Here is a 21,227-nt window from a genome sequence, read left to right as displayed (position 1 = left end):
TTTGTTTTGTACAGCCTAAATCCTCCATCGCCCTCAAACCTTCCCTCGCTCTTACAGCAGAGCTGAAACAAAGGAGGAGGCATTTGACTTTTGACAACCTGGATGAGATCCGAAGAGAAGTAAGCAGTTAGGAACTTATACTACTCACTGGGTTGGATCTAGGCTAAATTAGTTGCATTTAGGTCCACTGAAATAAGTGGGTCTTAAATTAAGTCATGGCTAACTTGTCCCATTAATTTCAATGGTACTGAGGCGCAACTAATTTAGTCACGGAAAATGTGTATAGTGGGAGTGGGAATATAAGATAACATTTTCCTCTGGGTTTGGCATTCTACAAGCTGATGAAACCCTCTGCACTGGATTTTAAGAGTTATTAGGGAGGGGGGTGATGCTGTCAAGGTGATGCATGCCATATGCCAGCAAATTTGGAAAACACAAGAATGGCCATCAGACTGGAAAAAATCAACTTATATCCCCATACCAAAAAAGGGAAACACTAAAGAATGTTCAAACTATCGGACAGTGGCACTTATTTCACATGCCAGCAAGGTAATGCTCAAGATCCTGCAAGGTAGACTCCAGCAATTCATGGAGCAAGAATTGCCAGATGTACAAGCTGGGTTTAGAAAAGGCAGAGGAACTAGAGACCAAATTGCCATATCCGCTGGATAATGGAGAAAGCCAGGGAGTTCCAGAAAAACATCTATTTCTGTTTTATTGACTATTCTAAAGCCTTTGACTGTGTGGATCATAACAAACTGTGGCATGTTCTTGGTGGTATGGGGATACTAAGTCATCTTGTCTGCCTCCTGAGGAATCTGTATAACGAACAAGTAGCAACGGTAAAAACAGACCACGGAACAACGAACTGGTTTAAGATAGGGAAAGGAGTACGGCAGGGTTGTATACTCTCACCTTACCTATTCAACTTGTATGCAAAACACATCATGCGACGTGCTGGGCTTGACGAATCCAAGGCTGGAGTTAAAATCGCAGGAAGAAACATTAACAATCTCAGATAGGCAGATGACACCACATTGATGGCTGAAAGCGAGGAGGAGCTGAGGAGCCTTATGACAAAGGTGGAAGAAGAAAGTGCAAAAGCTGGGTTGCAGTTAAACCTCAAAAAAACCAAGATTATGGCAACCAGCTTGATTGATAACTGGCAAATAGAGGGAGAAAACGTGGAGGCAGTGACAGACTTTGTATTTCTGGGCGCAAAGATTACTGCAGACGCTGACTGCAGCCAGGAAATCAGAAGACGTTTACTTCTTGGGAGGAGAGCAATGACAAATCTTGATAAAATAGTTAAGAGCAGAGACACCACAGTGACAACAAAGGTCCGCATAGTTAAAGCAATGGTATTCCCTGTAGTAACCTATGGCTGCGAGAGCTGGACCATAAGGAAAGCTGAGCGAAGGAAGATAGATGCTTTTGAACTGTGGTGTTGGAGGAAAATTCTGAGAGTGCCTTGGACTGCAAGAAGATCAAACCAGTCCATACTCCAAGAAATAAAGCCAGACTGCTCACTTGAGGGAATGGTATTAAAGGCAAAACTGAAGTACTTTGGCCACATAATGAGAAGACAGGATACCCTAGAGAAGAGGCTGATGCTAGGGAAAGTGGAAGGCAAAAGGAAGAGGGGTCGACCAAGGGCAAGATGGATTGATGATATTCTGGAGGTGACAGACTTGACCTTGGGGAAGCTAGGGGTGGCGACGGCCGACAGAAAGCTCTGGCGTGGGCTGGTCCATGAAGTCACGAAGAGTCGGAAGCAACTGAATGAATAAACAACAAAGGGAGGGGGGAACAATGTCCATGTCCCTACATCACATTAAGCCAGAACTTAATAAGCCATGTTGTGAATGAGCAGTGTGCTGGTGTACACAGCCTGTTCCCTATTCCCCTCAGTGTGTGAACAAATCAAGAAGGCATAGCTTTATTTTATTTTATTTTATTTTATTTTATTTATTACATTTTTATACCGCCCAATAGCCGAAGCTCTCTGGGCGGTTCACCAAAAGTTGAAATCATGAAGAGCATAAAAACAATCTAAAACACAAATAAAAAACACAATATAAAAAATACAACCAGAATAAAACCACACAGCAGAAATTGATATAGATATGGAATTAAAACAGCAAAGTTTAAATTTAAGTAAAATTAGGCATTAAAATACTGAGAAAATAAAAAGGTCTTCAGCTGGCAATGGAAGGCGCACACTGTAGGCGCCAAGTGAACCTCTCTGGGGAGCTCGTTCCACAACTGGTGCCACAGCAGAGAAAGCCCTCCTCCTAGTAGCCACCTGCCTCACTTCCTTTGGCAGGCACTCATGGAGAAGGACTCCTATGGATGATCTTAAGGTCCAGGCAGGCACATATGGGAGGAGGCGTTCCTTCACATAACCTTTTAGGGCTTTGAATGTTAATAGCAGCACTTTGAATGGGACCCAGACCTGGACTGGCATCCAATGAAATTGTAAAAGGACTGGCGTGATGTGATCTTGCTGGCCAGTCCCTGTTAGTAAACGGGCTGCCCTGTTTTGTACCAGCTGAAGTTTCCGGACCATTTTCAAAGGCAGCCCCACGTATAACACATTGCAGTAATCCAAACGATAGGTTATCAGAGCATGGATAACTGTAGCTAGGCTATCTCCATTCAGATAAGGGTGCAGTTGGTATATCAGCCTAAGCTGATAAAAGGTGCTCTTTGCCACTGAGTTCACCTGTGCCTCAAGTGACAGTTCTGGATCCAAGAGCACCCCCAAACTATGGACCCGATCCTTTAGGGAGAGTGCAACCCCGTCGAGGACAGGGTAAACATCACCTCACCGGACAGATGAACCACCCGCTAACAGTACCTCTGTCTCGTCTGGATTGAGTCTCAGTTTGTTAGCCCTCATCCAGTCCATTACCGTGTCCAGGCACTGGTTCAGAACAGCCACTGCCTCACCTGGGTTTGATGAAAAGGAAAGGTAGAGCTGGGTATCATCCGCAAATTGATGACACCTCAGTCCACATCTCCGGATAACCTCCCCCAGCGGCTTCAAGTATATGTTAAACAGCATGGGGGGATAAAATAGAGTCATGTGGAACCCCATGGCTTAGGTGCGACGGCACAGAGCAATAATCCCCCAGCACCACCTTCTGGAAACGGCCATCCAAGTAGGAACAGAACCACTGCAACGCAGTACCTCCAACTCCCAGCTCAGACAACCTATCCAGAAGGATGCCATGGTCGATGGTATCGAAAGCCGCTGAGAGGTCCAAGAGAGCCAACAGGGTCGCACTCCCCATCTCTCTCCCGGCTGAGGTCATCCCACAGGGCGACCAAGGCAGTTTCCATTCCAAAATCCAGCCTGAAACCCGATTGAAATGGATCTAGATAATCCAGAGTGCCTGGAGTTGTCCTGCAACCACCCGCTCAAGTACCTTGCCCAGGAAGGGGATGTTCGTCATCGGCCTATAGTTTTTAGCATCTTCCCAGTCCAGGTTAGACTTCTTCAGGAGTGGTCTAATTACCACCTCTTTTAACATAGCTTGGCACCACTCTCTCTTTCAAGGAGGCATTTACAACCTCCTGGACCCAGCTGGTGATCCCCTCCTTATTTGATGTAATGAGCCATGAAGGGCAAGGGTCAAGCACACAGGTGGTCGACCGGACTTGGGCAAGCACCTTGTCCACATCCTCAGGCCTCAATAACTTAAACTCATCCAATAAAACTGGCCCAGATGGCGCTCTGAACGCCTCTATTAGTGGAACTGCATTAAGCGTGGTGTCCAACTCAAGAAGAATCTGAGCGACTTTATCTTCAAAGTGCCATGCAATCTCGTCACAGCGTGCTACCAAGGGTTCAACCATCTCACGCCCTGGCCCAGAGTGTAACAGGCCACAAACCACCTGGAAAAGCTCTGCTGGACGACACTGAGAAGATGCAACGCTGGTGGAAAAGAACTGTTTCTCTGCCACTCTCACTGTCACAGAATAGGCTCGATAATGAGCTCTAACCTGTGTTCAGTAAGACTCAGCACCAGTTTTCCTCCACCTGCATTCTAATCGTCTCCCCTCTTGCTTCATTGCCTTCAGCTCAGGTGTATACCAAGGAACTGGCCGGGCTCTGCTCAGAGGGAGAGGGTGCTTGGGTGCGATCGTGTCAACCGCCCAAGTCATCTCTGCATTCCACAGAGCAACCTGGGCTTTGACAGGAGCACCGGCCATATCAGCAGGAAAATCCCCCAGAGCCCTTTGAAATCCATCGGAGTCCATTAGCTTCCAGGAGCAGACCATTAATAGGCCCCCACCCTTGCAGAGGGGAAAGGCTGCCGAGAGTCTAAACCTCAGTAGGAAGTGATCCGACCATGACAAGGGAGTGGATGTTAATTCCCCTCTTTCAGATCACCATCCTCCTGTCCAGTCAAGAAAACCAGATCAAGCGTTTGTCCTTTTACATGCGTTGGGACATGTTGAGACAGCCCCATGGTTGTCATGGCGGGCATGAAGTCCTGAGCTGCTCTGGATACAGCGGCCTCGGCATGGAAGTTGAGATCCCCCAGAACCACCATCCTGGGAATCCTCAACACCAGGTCTGAGACAACCTCCGTCAGCTCAGGCAGGGAGACTGTAGGGTAGCGGGGTGGATGGTACACCAGCAGAATCCCGTATCTGTCTCGGGTACCCAACACAAAATGCAAACACTCAAGACCAGCACTCGAATGAACAGGAAGCCTAGAGAGGGAGATTTTATTTCTATAGACCACTGCAACGCCCCCTCCCCGGCCCTCGAGTCTGTGCTGGTGCTGCACCGAGTACCCACGAGGGCAGAGCTGAGTGAGAGTACCCTGCCCCTAGTTCACCCACCCAGGTCTCAGTGATACATACCAGGTCAGCCCCCTCATCCACAATCAGATCATGGATGAGGGAGATTTTGTTTTGGACTGACCTGGCATTCAGCAGCAGCAGCAGCACCAGACCCAAGAGTAAGCTGATAAGGCCACCAGGAACTATCCGGTTGGGGGAAGAACCAGAAGAGGGGATAGCTGTGAGGAATCTAGCCCCTCTTCTCCTCATCTGGCCTGTTCCTCCCCCAGCCCATACCTCCCCCTACCTGTGACCACAGTTATGCGGGCATCCCCATATCCCCCAGAGCTCCCCAGGCACATATTAAACATTGATAAAACGGTTTTTGCAAATTGCTGCTGGTTGCTGATTGGCTGGTGATCTCCAAACAGGTACAAACAGTAAGGTGGCTTCTCTGTGCGGTGCCAAGTACGCACTCAGCGTGTCGCTGAGGCGCGCGCTGAGGCACTGCCTCTGGCATACTGGAAGCTTTACTTGTAAGGACGGCGTAGCACCTGTTCAGCAGATGTTCAACAGGTGGGGGAAGAGACTACAGAGAACAGGCCCCTGCAGCCTCAGCTCTTCTCAGCTTTGCATTTTGCCTGAACCCAGGGTTATGGGTTGTACACTCAAACAAGCCAGGATTTGTAAGTGAGGTTTACACTCTTCCTGGTTTGTTTACCGACTCATGTGAAGGGAGGAATGACCAGGCTGTGTGCACTGATTATTCTTTCACATCATGGTCTATTAAGCCATAGGGCTGGCTCTTCTGTAAGGTGAGGTGAATCCCCTGCCTCAGGCAGTGGAATGGCAAATTGTGTACTCCCTCCCAGGAGGGCTCCCCACTGTCATTTCCCTGGAGTGGGTTACTGGAAGGTTGCTGAGACTGCAGCTGGGGGATTTTGGGGTGGGAGCAGGAGCAACAACATCTCTTCTCCCATCTCGGGGTGAGAGGGCTTGTCCTGCTGCTGTTAACCCAGAATTCCTGACTTAATGTGATGGCTGAACAGTCAATGCTTCAGTGTTCCATTTAAAACTCTCACCTATAACTAAACAATCTCTGGTTATTAAGTTTCACAATATACATGGATGGAGGCTGTTTGTTACTGGCCTATCCTACAGGTTTATTCTAAAGGTTACGGAGATATATGTGAGGAATGCCTTGGACACTCCTATTATTCATTTGCTTATTCAGTTTCTAGGCACAAAGTGCTGGCCATGACCTAAAAGCCCTATACAGCTTGGTTACCTCAAAGACCACCTTCTCTCATACAAGGCTGTCCTAGTTTTAAGATCTTTTCTCTTGATACCACTGCCTTCAGAGGCATATTTGGTGGCAACATGAGAGAAGGCCTTCTCAGTGGCTGCTCCCAGGCTGTGGAACAAAGGGGTCCTGGATTTCTTTTCTTTTTTTAATTATATTTTATTATTTTAGGTCAAACAATACAAATAAACAACAGTTCCCTCTCCACCCACCCCATGAGAGTACCACTAAATAATATGGATAGCAAGGTCAAAATAAGGTTTAAAGTAACAAAAGGGGGAAGGGTCTTCCACCAATTAAATAAAAGTAGTGTTCCAAAGATCACCATGTGTGGCTGGAGGTTGATATCCATGTTCCTTAGTAACCATGTAAGAAATAAAATTAAACCAAGTTTTATAAAAAGTGGTGGCAGTTGTGTTGCTTCTTCAGTTTCGGGTTTCATTTGTTAATTTGTCCATAAGAGCTAAGTCCCAAAGCTTTGCCAGCCAGATTTCAAATAAATCTCCATCCAGGGATCTCCAGCATTTGGCTATGGTGAGTCTTGCCGCTGTCATCAGGTGAGTTATGAGGCCCTTTGGGGTAAGATCTATTATTTATTTATTTATTACATTTATATACTGCCCCCATAGCCGAAGCTCTCTAGTGCTGCCCCATCATATATTGATAGGAGGGCAATTTTAGGATTGCGTAGACTAGTTTGGTTAGTGATGAGTTCAGCCTCATGAAAGATTTCTTCCCAGAATACAGAGACGAATGGGCAATCCCACCACATGTGGAAGTAAGAACCAATGTTGCTACCACAATTCCTCCAGCAAGATACTGAAATTGTGTTAATTTTACCGAGAAGTTGTGGATACATGTACCATCAGTGGATAACCTCCAGGGCATTCTCTCAGATTCGTGCAGAAGTTGTTTAAAGGGTGTTTTGTCCCAAATTTTATTCCACAGAGTTTCATCAATTTCCTCATCTAGATCTTTTTCCCATTGGGCTTTGAGTGAGTTTAAGGGTGTCAATGAGGCAGAAATTATAATTTTGTAATCTGGGAATTTAGCCCCTTACTCAGTGGATTACAAGTAAAGATTATATTTTCAAAAATGGTTAATGTACGAATTTGGTTGCTCTTTGAGATGAATACCTTGATGAATGGTAATCCAGTTGTAATCTAAACCTTCTAATTGTGTCTGGAGTTCTAGACCAGTAAGTGATTTGGGGGCTTTATAAAAGTCTCTGATCCAGTATAACCCCTTCGTTTCCCAGCTCCCAAAAGTATGTAATTATCTTTATTACAGAAGGATGGATGGAAAAGTAGGGGTGTTAATGGTGAAACGGGGAGGGGGGGCATAGCTTGCTAGCCCACTGTTTCCATATTATGAGATCTGAAGCTATGGGGTGATATATAAATGCAATCAATCAATCAATCAATCAATGAAATTGTTGGATCCTGGCTGTTTCTTAGGTATTGGAAAGGTAGGCCACATAAGGCTGCATGGTTCCCTTCGTATTCCATATTTAGCCACGTTACTTTTTCAAAGCCTTGAACTATTAGCATCATGCATTGGTACTGCCATGCCTCCCTGTGCGATAGGTCTGTACAAAGTATTTTGCGGTAAACGGGGTTTCTTGCTTAAATGAATGAATTTCTGCAGCAACGTTTGCCATTGTTTAAGTTTTGATTCAGCAATAGTTATGGGAATAACCTGAAACAAATAAAGGAGGCATGGTAGTAGCATCATTTTAACTGCCATGACACAGCCCAGCCAAGACAATATGAGCTTAGTCCAGGATTTAAGTTTCTGAACTATTTCTGCAATAAGTGGTGTGAAGTTAAGCTTTTCCAGTTTGGTCAGGTTTTTTGGGATGATCACTCCCAAATAACCGAAATGTGAGCTACAAAGTTTAATGTTTGCTTCTGCCATTTCAGTTGTCATTCAGGTGATGAGCTCAGACTTACTATAATTCACGAAAAACCCTGAAACCTCTCCATAGTCTTGTAATTGCTTCATGACCACTGGGATGGATGAGTCTGGGAAATACAACATTAGGGCTATGTCATCTGCAAACATGTTTACAAGATGGCTGCTGTTATTTGCCATCAACCCCTGGATATCGGGATCTGTTCTTAAAGCTATGGCCAGAGGTTCCATGGCCAGGGCAAAAAGCAGGGTAGACAAAGGGCAACACTGCTTTGTGCCTCAGCCAATGGCAAAGGAAGTTGAGCACATACCATTCACCAAGGGGGGATCTACATTACTGCTTTAAAGCGCTTTAAAGCACTTTGAAAACTTTTTGAAAACTGTATATGATGTGTGTCCTGGGCCCCAACAGTTGTCACTACTGTTATAAAGCACTCTAAAGCAGTAGTGTAGATCCTGCCCAAGACTCTAGCTGAGCCTCCCTAATAAAGCCTTATTAGAAGGCCAATGAATGTTTCCTGACTTGGAGCTGAGCAGAAGCAGGGAAGAGCAGCTGGCCCAGATCAAGTAGAAGCTACAAAAGTAAGCCAGTTCCCAGAGAGAGAGCGAACAGAGAGAGAGCTAACAGGAAGAGCAAACAGGAGTTTGACAGGGGGAGTGTGGGGGAAGAGGAGACCAAGGAAAGGGGAACAAGAGAAGCCTCAAGGAAATCCAAGAAGCTGCCAATTCAAAGAGGCCGTGTGCTTGCCATGTTCTCCTGAGTGCTGAGTGAAGAGGGTTGGTGTGGAGAGTTGCTGCAGGGCCTGAAGGGGGTGTGGCCTGATTGCTGATTGTACTTTGTACTCAGCAATCAGTGGCCTGATTGCTGTTGATTGTTGTTGGCCTCCCAGTGACCTCAGTCTGTTTCCTGACTTGGAGCTGAGCAGAAGCAGGGAAGAGCAGCTGGCCCAGATCAAGTAGAAGCTACAAAAGTAAGCCAGTTCCCAGGGAGCGAGCGAACAGGATGAGCAAACAGGAAGAGCAAACAGGAGTTTGACAGGGGGAGTTCAGCAGGGGAGGCCAAGGGGGAGGCCTCTAAGAAAAAAATGAGGGGGAAAAAACAAAGAAAAACATAAAGAGAAACCCACCCACCCACAAAACCAAAACAACAACAACAACCAAAAAATCTTATTTTCCCTTAAGACATACTCATATAGTTGTGTACCTTCAGAGAGGATAGGACAAAGTAAAGGCAATTCCACTATAAACAGAAAGGAAGAAACAAAGCAGAAATAGACAATATGGATGGAAAGGAGCCCCTCAAGGTGGTGACCTGCAAAGGGTGTGCAATGTTCATGTTTCTGCCTGAGCTCAACATGGCATATACCTGCAACAAGTGCAAGCTGGTGGCACTTTTGGAAGAAAAAGTGAGAGGACTTGAGTGGCGAGTGTCCACCCTCCAAAGAATAAGAGAAGACGAGGAGTTCTTAGACCGAACGGTGGAACTGCAACAGCAACAAGAAGCACACGGGATTGAAGAGCAACAGCCAGCTGAAGCAGAAGTGGAGTATGCTGAGGGGAGGAAAGCCAAGGAAGGAACTAGAGGATCGGCAATCCTTGACTTGATATTGACCAATAGGGATGACTTAGTGGATAAAGTGGCAGTTACGGGAACTCTGGGGGAAAGTGACCACATCATACTTGAATTCTTGATTACGAAGGAGACAAAAGTTGAGTGTAGCCATACACGTACTCTGGATTTTAGCAAAGCTGATTTTAATAAACTTAGAACTATGATAAGTAAGGTCCCATGGCAAATGAGCTTAATGAGAAAAGGAGTGCAGAATATAGGAAGTGGAAGGAAGGCCAGGCTACAAAAGAAGAGTACAGACAAGTGGCGCAGAAGTGCCAAAATGGCGTCAGGAAGGCTAAAGCTCAGAATGAGCTGAGATTAGCAAGGGATGCTAAAAGCAATAAAAAGGCTTTCTTCAGATATGTGAGTAGTAAAAAACAGAGGAAAGAAATGGTGGTTCAACTGCTTAATGAGGATGGCAAATTGATAACAGATGACAAAGAAAAGGCTGAAGTGCTCAATTCCTACTTTGCCTCAGTCTTCTCCCAAAAGCGGGTCTGGAAAAAAGTGAAGCAGAAGTTGAGGGGGCAGGATTACAGTTTGAGATTGATAAACAAATGGTCAAAGAACACCTAATTTCCTTGAAGGAGTTCAAATCTCCAGGGCCCGATGAACTGCATCTTAGAGTAATGAAGGAGCTAGTGATGAACTCTCAGAACCTTTGTCTATTATCTTTGCAAAATCATGGAAGACAGGTGAGGTGCTGGACGACTGGAGGAGGGCTAACATTGTCCCTATCTTCAAAAAGGGCAAAAAGGAGGAACCTGGGAACTACAGACCAGTCAGTCTGACATCCATCCCTGGGAAAATTCTGGAGCAGATTATAAAGAAGTCAATCTGTAAACACCTTGAAATCAATGCGGTGATCACTAGAAGCCAACATGGATTTGTCAAGAACAAGTCCTGTCAGACAAATTTGATCTCATTTTTTGATAAGGTAACCTCCCTTGTGGACCGTGGGAACGCTGTGGACGTCATATATCTTGACTTCAGCAAAGCTTTTGACAAAGTACCACATGACATTCTGATTAACAAACTAGCTAAAAGTGGGCTAGATGGAACAACTATTAGGTGGATTCACAATTGGCTACAGAATCGGACTCAAAGAGTACTTATCAATGGAACCTTCTCAAACTGGGTAGAGGCAACGAGTGGGGTACTGCAGGGCTCAGTCCTGGGCCCAGTGCTCTTCAACATTTTTATTAATGATTTGGACGAGGAGGTGCAGGGAACGCTGATCAAATTTGCAGATGACACAAAATTGGGTGGGATAGCTAATACCCTGGAAGACAGAAACAAACTTCAAAGTGATCTTGATAGGCTGGAGTGCTGGGCTGAAACAGCAGGATGAAATTTAATAGGGATAAATGCCAAGTTCTACATTTGGGAAATAGAAACGAAAGGCACAGTTACAAGATGGGGGGCACTTGGCTCAGCAATACTACAAACGAGAAAGATCTTGGAATTGTTGTAGATCGCAAGCTGAATATGAGCCAACAGTGCGATATGGCTGCAAGAAAGGCAAATGCTATTTTGGGCTGCATTAATAGAAGTATAGCTTCCAAATCACGTGAGGTACTGGTTCCTCTCTATTCGGCCCTGGTTAGGCCTCATCTAGAGTATTGCGTCCAGTTCTGGGCTCCACAATTCAAGAAGGACGCAGACAAGCTGGAGCGTGTTCAGAGGAGGGCAGCCAGGATGATCAGGGGTCTGGAAACAAAGCCCTATGAAGAGAGACTGAAAGAACTGGGTATGTTTAGCCTGGAGAAGAGAAGATGGAGGGGAGACATGAGAGCACTCTTCAAATACTTAAAAGGTTGTCACACAGAGGAGGGCCAGGATCTCTTCTTGATCCTCCCAGAGTGCAGGGCACGGAATAACGGGCTCAAGTTAAAGGAAGCCAGATTCCAGCTGGACATCAGGAAGAACTTCCTGACTGTTAGAGCAGTACAACAATGGAATCAGTTACCTAGGGAGGTTGTGGGCTCTCCCACACTAGAGGCCTTCAAGAGGCAGCTGGACAACCATCTCTCAAGTATGCTGTAGGGTGGATTCCTGCATTGAGCAGGGGGTTGGACTCGATTGCCTTGTAGGCCCCTTCCAACTCTGCTATTCTATGATTCCATAGGTCCGCCCAGATCAAATTTGTCTAGTGTAGCAAACTGCAACTTCCAATTAAGGCAGTCAAATGCTTTTGTATTATTGCTGTCAGGCCTGAGTGTTGATGTCCCCAGTAAATTGTGTCCAAAATATGACAGATAGGGAAGGAATTGAGTGCTGTCAAAGAAATCCTGTTTGATCATGCTCAACATAAGGAGGTGCAACAATTGAAAGTCTGTGTGCCAGTAAACTGGTGAAGAGTTTTGCGTCAACACTGATTAACAAGTTAGGACAGTATGAGTCCACAGACTCAGTATCTTTGAACGGTTTAAGTATTACTACAACGTTTGTGGATTTCTAAGATACTAGTATCTGGCCATTGTTCTGAACATCCAGGAATAGTTTTAGTAAAATGGGTGATATTTAATCAGAGAACATTTTGTAAAAAAAATCCCTGTAAATCTGTCTGGTCTGGGTGATTTCAAGAATTTTAAATGTTTGATTCCATTTTGTATTTCCTCCTCTGTAAATGGCTCATTTAAGTATTGTTTATGTGCTTGTAGGAATTTTGGGAAGTTTATTTTGTTCAGAAATTGAGCTATATTATCCTTATTAGAGCATTCTGGAGTGTGTGTTGTTTTTAGAAGTTAGCAAATTCATGCATTGTTCCATCTTTATCAAATGTTTTGTTGCCATTGCCAGTTTTTAAGGAGCAGCTTGTCTTTTTGGCTTGGCATTTTCTTAATAGGTGGGCGAGAAGTTTGGAATTTTTGTTACCGAATTCAAAATAATGCTGTTTTAAATATTGCAATGAATTTATAATTTTAGGTATCTCCAATGAATTCAATTCTGAACATTTCCAAAGCAATTTGTGATAAACACGTTTGTTCAGTGTGGTTTTATGTTTGGTTTCAAGCTTATGGATCTCTTTTATCATGGATAGTCGTTGATTCTCTTTCTCTTTTTTAATTCTTCTCCATTCAGTGATTAATAGGGCCCTAGTAGTTTGAAACTTTTAAAGTTTCCCAGATTATTGCTCCAGTGTCGTTAATTGCAAGAAATTCTGGGGTTTCTTTTTTTCATTTTGTCTTATGTTAGCTTGTTTTGAGCCAATCAAGGGTCTGGTCTCCAAACTAAGCCTCTTGTGAAGGCTCACAATGTAGGGATGCCCGGACTAAGGCATGATCTGAGACTCCTAATCTCCTGATTTCAGGGGAATGGACTAAAGATGTCCACTCCTCTGAGACCAGAACATAGTCCAGTTTCAAATAGACCTGATGACGAGGTGAGTAATATGAATAATCATGCTCATCCCACACACACCCCGTCCCAGAGAATTGAAATGGAAGAAAAAGCAGTATGCTTGCAATAGCTGAGCCAAAATCCAGATAATAGTATTCAAGCAAAGTAGGAACCATCCTGTGGATTTCTCCTTTTCCCTGAAGTCTTTTTGGTTTTCATTTTCCCTCTCTTTTTCTGCCTAGTTTGCCAGCCAGCAGTGTCTTGATCTGTTTCTTCTTCTCCAGATTCCTGTTCTTCCTCCTGGGCTGACTTCTCAAGTTCCTAGTGAATATCAAGTTGAGCACATAGTTTCTTAGGCTCAAGATGGGTGGCTATGGATTTGGTAACTCCATTATAAGTTATGAGCAATTTGAAAGAAAAGCCCTATCTGTATGCTATGTTACATTTCGTAAGGCTGTAGTATATGGTCCAGAATCCCTCCTTCTCTGGTAGATTGCCACAGGGGTTTCATCATATTCAATTTTATCAAGAGCTCTAAGTCTAAGCATAAGGTCATTTTGATATTATAGTTGTTAAAGCGCATTATGATATCTCTAAGAGGTTCCCCTTGCTTTGGCTTTGGACGGATCGCTCTATGTATTCTTTCTATCACCTCAGGTTGGAGGTTAATTTCAGGGAGTAAAGAATTTATCCAAGTGATAAAAGTGTTAAGTAAATTGATCTGTTGTGAAATTTCAGAACATCAAACACAACTCAGGTTGCTTTCTTGCCCAATAAGCCTTTATTTCTTATCAGTAAGACAGAAACACATGCTGCAGCAGAGCCTCTTTGTCATGCCAGGAGAAGAGACTCCCACCAAGCTGCTGTCATCATTGATCATTCTGTGATTTTAACAAATCTGGTTTTAGTTTACACCGATGAGGCTAAGTTACTTCCATGCGTGCGCTAGCAGCTTTCTACTTCTCAGCCAAAAGCTTGTACAGCACTTTAAATGTTTCCCACAGGGTTCACATACAGAACAGTTTCACAGACAGAGGCTTATCAATTTACATTCCAGCTCATAAGTTACATTTTAGCGCATACAGTTACATTCCAGCTTGTACTGTCTTCTAGTAGAATTCCATCACTTACTAAAGACTTTTATTAAAATTTCATTACAATTCTCACCAAAGCTTTCTTTAAGTCCTCTTAAACGCATGTTAAGACGTCGATCACAATCCTGCATGTCCTCAAGTTGAAGCCTGAAGTGAGCCTGGGCTCATTTTAACATTTTAAGGGAAGTTTTGTTTTTTAAGCTCTGTTCCAGGGCTTCATTTGCACTTTGAGAGGTCTCTGCTATTGTTTTGTTCAAAGTGGTTAAATCTTCTCTTAGGGATAGTAATGCTTTAGCCCAATCTTGAGCTAATTCCCTCTTAATTAACGTGACAAGCTCCAGCGTGGCATCTGTGTCTGCTTGTTGCTCTGATTCAGAGCTCCATCACACCTGCTTTTTTAATCCAGTTTTCATCCAAGCTTTCCCCCTCCATTTCCTTAGCGAGTCCAGAGCTGGGCACTTTCATGTCTGTGTGTTGTTGCGCTCTTTCAGCTCATGTATCCTTTTGCCTGCAGCGCTACTATGCTGGTGAAATCTCCCTCCTCCCCGCCCCTTGGTTTAGGTACTATTTCTATTCTGTTATTGTTGTGCTTTTACAGTTTTTACTATCTTTGTTTTATTGTTGTTTTAACTAAGCTTTTATTTTAAAATTTTATTTCCTATGATTGTTAGGTGCCTTGAGCACCATTATCTTATTTATCAAATAGATAAATAAATAAAAATAAATAAATAAACTTATAGATTGAATTATTGCAATGTACTTTATGTGGGATTACCATTGAAAACAGTTCAGAAATTGCAGTGAGCTCAAAACACTGCAGCTAAACTGCTATCAAGGGACTGGGCTAAGAAGTCCTATCACCTATATTGAAACAACCTATCACCTATATCTATCATCGATGGAAGCAGTGGGGGGATGGGAAAGTGGACACCCCCCCAAGATATTAGGGTGTGCCTGGTTACACCCCATGTGCACACCTATGCATTTGTAGTACAACTAGAATAGCCCCTCCAAGGTAGCCCAGTTGGCCTCTTCTTTACTATCATTTAGGTGCCAGGCAAAAAAATCTCTTTGATTGCCTCTGTCTCTCTCCTCAGGTGAAGAAAGCAACAGATTCCTACCGGAGGGCAATTGCAGTCCGGGAGCGCAATAAGTCACTGAAGCTGTGGCGGAGAGTGCGCGGTGGAGAGATTGGACTAGAGACAGGGAACCCCAGCTTCTACCAGACCTTCTCCACATACTCCTGGTCATGGAATATCTGCCAGGAACTCTTGACACCCCGAGAACTCCAGGAGTATGATAACAAATTCTATCACAGCATTTGCCGATCATCCACTCCTGCAGATAAGCAGATCAATGCAGTTGGAAGGCAGAAACAAAGTAAAAATTAACCCCAGATGTTGCTGCTGCCCATGAGATGGCATCTTCCTTTTCATATGGGGGCGTTCATTGAACAGTCTTGGGCTGGTATCCAGATCATACTTTCTGCAATAGGAAGTACAAGGTTTCACCTTTGTACGCAGGCTAATACAGTGTAAAATTGCAGTAGAAAAGGCAAGTCTCTTTGTCAACTTTGAGTTTCCCCTGTTTTGAGTGTCACTTCATTGAGGGAGGGGAAATGATTGATTTTGAATGTCAAAAACTATTTTGTGAATAGAATCAAAATATTCTCTTTTGCATTTGACAACTTTCTATTCCCCATATTGTCCCTTCTAACACTCAAGATACATAAACTGAATTTAAAATGTTGGGGTTTCCACATGTACCCCCACTAATGTTTTCTTCTATGACAAAGAGAACCCAGACTTTTCTTTTCTTTTTTTTTAAAATCTTATTTACCACAAATTAAAACATCTTACAAAAAAGAAACAACACAACATACTACATACATTTTGAATAAATGTTGAATACATATATATTGAGTAAATATTAACTATAACCTATCCTATCATACAATATAATCATTCTTAACATATAAGTGCACCCCCCACCTCGGGATCTATTCCTGATTCCAAAATCTCATGCTTTCTTCCGCTGGCGGTTTCCCACTTCCCTTAGAAATCACAAATATTAGGAACTGTTTCCAAATTCCTTCAAACTCATTTATTTTAGTTATACCTTTCCTCCACTTAATATTACAAGTCAATTTATCATTAATAGCTATATCCCAAACTTCTCTATACCATTCTTCAATAGAATATTTCCCCTGAAGCTTCCAGTTCCTAGCTACCATCAATCGTGCTGCAGTCAGCAAACTCGATATCAATTCTTTAATTTCTTTTCCACATTTTAAATCTTCAAATAGTGACAGTAATGCAATTTTTGGTGTTTGTTCTATTTTCATTCCCACTATTTCTTCAATTTCAAAAAACACCATCTTCCATAATCTTTGTACATATTTGCATTCCCACCACATATGTAAATACGTTCCTTTTTCCCCACAACCTCTCCAACAATTTGCTGAATGCTGATTATTTATCTTATTCAATCTAATCGGGGTTAGGTACCACCTCCACAAAATTTTTAAGTAATTCTCTTTTATTCTCACTGACATACTTCTCAACACTCTTTGTTTCCACAGTCCCTCCCAGCTCTGTCGCCCTATTTGTACCTTCAAATCTGTCTCCCATACCATTTTTCCTGAACTATCCATTAGCCCTTTTTCTAACAATATTTTATATATTTCGCTCATTAACCCTTTTAAGACTAAACTTCCTCCTTTACATTTTTCCTTTTTAACTATTAACTCCTCAAACTTCGTCATTTCTCTACAAACTCTATTTTCTTTAATCCACTTTTTATTCCACTGTTCTAATTGCCTATACTCTAACCAAGATAATTTTTTCTCCTTTAACAGCTCTTCCATATCTTCTCTTGTATTTATATCTCTTAACCAATCCTTTAATTTCATTTTATTTTTCTCTTTTAATATTTTACTTAATCTACCCTTCAGTTCCTCTGGGAAATTCTTTAACATTATTACCGGTGACAAGGGAGAGTTGCTCGGAAGCAGCTTCCCTTTAACTTTACTCCAAATTTCCCATTGAGACCTCAGGATTATCTATACTTTCAGTATAGTATTATCTATACTTTCAGAAAGTATTATCTATACTTTCAACCCACCTTTCTCCCTCCTTCCTTAAAAAAAACATTTTCCAAACTCATGTCTACATTACAAGTAATTTTATCCTTCATCCAATCTAAATCTCCTACTCCTATAATTGCTTCTACAATATGTCTTAACCTGTTTGCTACATAGTATAATTTTATATTTGGGAGACCCAATCCTCCCTTTTTTTGGCTTAAATACCATTTATTCTTATTTACCCTCGCTTTCTTATCTCCGTTACAATATTTGTTAATAATATTTTGCCAACTTTTTATCTCAACTTCTGAAATTTTTATTGGTAACATCCTAAACACAAAATTAATCTTTGCTAAAATCTTCATTTTTATTAATGCTGTTCTTCCAAACCAGGATAAATTTAGTCTTTTATATTTTTCCAATTTTTCTAATACCTCTTTTTTTAACCTCGTTAAGTTATCCTTTTCTAAATTATCTAAATTTTTTGTAATTTTAATTCCCAAATATCTAATCTGTTCCTTAACTCTCATTTCTATTCCCTTACGTTCCCATTCCTTTTCTTCCTTCTTAGTGTAATTAAACAAAATCATCTCTGATTTGGACCAATTTATTCTTAATCCTGTAACTTCTTCAAATTCTCTCAATTGTTGTTTAATTCTATCTATTTTTCTTATTGGATTCTTAATATCAATAGGGTGTCATCCGCAAACATATTCAATTTTATTTTCCTTACATCTCCAATTCCTTCTATCTCTCCATCATCTCTTATTGCGTTCGCCAATACTTCCATAACCATTACAAACAGGACCGGTGAGAGCAGACATCCTTGTCTTGTACCTCTGGCTAGTCGTATCTTATCAGTGAGTCCATCGTTTACCACCACTACAGCTGTATTTTGGGAATATAACTGTTCTATTATAGTTTTAAATTTATTTCCAAATCCCATTTTATCTAAAATAATCTTTAATGCCTGCCAGCTCACACAATCAAAAGCCTTAAAAATATCCAATGCCAAAATTCCTGCCTTGATCTTAGATTTTTTTATCGCGTGTATTACATTTAAAACTCTTCCCACTAAACTATGCATCTGTCTCCCTGCCACAAATCCACATTGATCTTCTCCTATATATTCTGATATAAATTTATTTAACCATTTCGCCAAAATAGATGAATTTTTTTTAGCATCTTGATTTATTAATGAAATAGGTCTATATGAATCAGGGGTAGTCAAATCTTTGTCTGTTTTTGGAATTAATATTATCAATGAGTGTTCCCATGATTCTGGTATCTTCTCTCCTTGTAATATAGCATTGTACAGTTTCAATAATTTCGGAACTAAAAACTCCTTAAAAACCTTATAGTATTCTGATCCTAAACCATCTGCTCCCGGTGATTTACCCACTTTCACATTATCAATTACATCTTCAACTTCTCTTTGAGTTATTACCTTCTCCATTTGCTCTTTATGTACTATTTTTATTCCCTTCTTTATATACCTTTCTATATAGTCCTCCAACTTCTTTTTTTGAATTTCTTTACCCTTATATAATTCCTGATAAAATTTCTGAATTTTTTTAATTTTATCCTTCATTGTATGACAATAATTCCCTTGATTATCCTTCAATGCTCCTATCCCGTTTCTCGCTTTTTCCTTTTGTGTGAGTCTGGCAAGCAATCTAGAACTCTTATTGCTGTTTTCAAAATACTCCCTTTTCATGTACATTAAATTTTTTTGAACCTCCTCTAAATTTAAATTTTCTAATTGTTTCTTCTTAGCTTGTATTTCTATTAATTTATATTTATTTTTACCCTGCCAATATTCTTCCTCCAAACTCCTAATTTCTATTTCTAACTTCTCCTGCTCTGCATGCTGTTGTCTTTTTAAGTTACACATTTCTCTAATACAGATTAGGCATGTGCTCCGCTCCGATTAGGAGTGGAGAAGCAGTAGCGGATTGGCCTGCTCCGCCTTACCCAGAGGCGGAGTAGAAGCGGACCGCGGACCCCTAGAAGCAAGGCGAAGAGAAGTGGCCATTTTTCAGAGCTCCTAGTTCAGGCGGAGTGCTCCGATCACCATCTTGAAACATTTCACCCATAGGATTGCATTGCGGAAAACAATCGGGGATAACTGGGTTGATTTTTAAGCTATTGTTCTGAAAATTCTTGTGCACAGAGAGTCGTGGATGGGGGTCATTTTGAGACTACTCTCACCTCTCTGCATCGTGCGGGTCGCGTGCTAGAATTTTTTAAAAATCGGGTCAACAAACGGACAGCGCGGGTCAAACGGTGGTTTTCGCCCATAGGATTGCATTGAGGAAAACAATCGGGGATAACTGGGTTGATTTTTAAGCTATCGTTCTGAAAATTCTTGTGCACAGAGAGTCGTGGATGGGGGTCATTTTGAGACTACTCTCACCTCTCTGCGTCGTGCGGGTTGCGCGCTAGAATTTTTTAAAAAATCACCAGGAAAAATACCTTTTTCAAAGGGCTGAGGGGCAGAGTCAGCTCCCGGTCATGATCACATGATCCCAAAGTTAGAGGAGGGCATAGGCAAAATGGGTAACTTGGGATTCTGGGAAACTTCTCTTTCTTAATCTGAACGGACTTTTCCCAGTGTTTTTTAACACAGTAGCCCCACCAAATGCACAAACACAACCTGAAATCATATACTAAGCCAAGAATAAGAGATAGAAACACAGCACTGCTACCCACCCTAACTTTGGGGAACAACTGAAAAGATGTGGTGCAAGGGGATGAGCTCCCCTAGGGCATCTCATCGTGGACGTGCCCCCACTCTCTCCTGTACTGGAAGGCCATCAGAGCCTTCCAAAGAGAGTAAAATGGTGGAGCAATGCCTATCATGAGTCGAAGTGAGCGTTTACTTCTTAGTGGTGGAGCGATGCCTATTATGAGTTAAAGTGAGCGTTTACTTCTTAGAGCTCTCGTGGTGAAGCAATGGCTTTCTTGAGCTGAACTGGCAGCTGCTTCCCTCTCCCCCGGGCACGTCCCCCTATTGCTGGTAAAAGACAGATATAACCTTTTTTTTTAAAGTTCTTCTTGCTGTTTATTCAGCAACACTGCTGCTTTTAATTCCACCCCTCCTTTGTTTATTTATTTGTTTATTTATTCCATTTTATATGCATTACTGGCTTCCTTATGCCCCCAGAAATGCCAGCTGCATGCCTGCCTGCCTTCCCTCCCTCCTCCCCTGCCCACCTCGCAGGGATGTTGTGTGTGTGTGGCTTTGACTCAGGGGAGAAGTCCTTCCTGCGCTCACTTGGAGTTTTGGAAGTTCCAAATTTTGCAGGTTTAAGCCCCGCCAAAAAACAGGGGATGATGGGACTGCCTTGAGTCTCGGCATGCGTATGTATCCCTGGATAAGCTTTCATGGTGGTGAGTTTGAGGGGTTTTTTTAACGTGCAAAATTGATGGAGCTATGGAAAGGGGTGTTGGATTTTCATAAATTCCCCAAAAATCAGGGGATGATGGGACTGCCTTGAGTCTCAGTGTGCATATGTATCCCTGGATAAGCTTTCATGGTGGCGAGTTTGAGGTTTCTAACGTGCAAATTGACGGAGCTATCGAAAGGGGTGTGAATGGGGTGCCCGATTTTCAAAAATTCTCCAAAAATCAGGGGATGATGGGATTGCCTTGAAACTTTCTCGTCCATGTGGACACGTGGATAAGCTATCATGGTGGTGAGTTTGAGGTTTCTAACGTGCAAATTGACGGAGCTATCGAAAGGGGTGTGAATGGGGTGCCCGATTTTCAAAAATTCCCAAAAAATCAGGGGATGATGGGATTCCCTTGAAACTTGGTGTGCATGTGTATACCCCCATGAGGTGTCATGGTGCCAAACGTGAGGTTTCTAACTTGAACAGAAAAAAAGTTGTTTACTTTTTTAGCTTTCAATGCAAGCCTATGGGGGGGGAAATGGAGCTCCGATCCGGATCCGGAGCTCCGAGTGGAGCGGAGCGGGGGCGGGGCGAAGCGGCCCGCTCTGAAAATCGAGGATCTGCAAGTGAAGCGGAGCGGGGGGTCCGTGCACACCCCTAATACAGATTCCTCTTACTACAGCCT

General features: G+C 42.6%; 1 protein-coding gene across 1 annotated transcript in view; it reads left to right on the top strand.

Moving 5' to 3' along the window:
• LOC134406634 (EF-hand calcium-binding domain-containing protein 3-like) overlaps window positions 1-15,862 on the top strand; it is a 47,407-nt gene extending 31,545 nt beyond the window's left edge. The window contains exons 6-7 of the mRNA XM_063138152.1: window positions 15-119; window positions 15,160-15,862. Coding sequence (XP_062994222.1) covers window positions 15-119; window positions 15,160-15,453 — 399 coding nt within the window. The 3' untranslated portion in view covers window positions 15,454-15,862. The remainder of the gene's footprint in view (window positions 1-14; window positions 120-15,159) is intronic.
• The last annotated feature ends 5,365 nt before the right edge of the window (window positions 15,863-21,227 follow it).

The sequence above is a fragment of the Elgaria multicarinata genome, chromosome 11, assembly GCF_023053635.1.
Source record: "Elgaria multicarinata webbii isolate HBS135686 ecotype San Diego chromosome 11, rElgMul1.1.pri, whole genome shotgun sequence".
In the NCBI taxonomy this organism is placed as follows: Eukaryota; Metazoa; Chordata; class Lepidosauria; order Squamata; family Anguidae; genus Elgaria; species Elgaria multicarinata.
The sequence above is the reverse complement of the archived record's forward strand: the minus strand, read 5'-3'. Positions and strand labels throughout refer to the sequence as shown.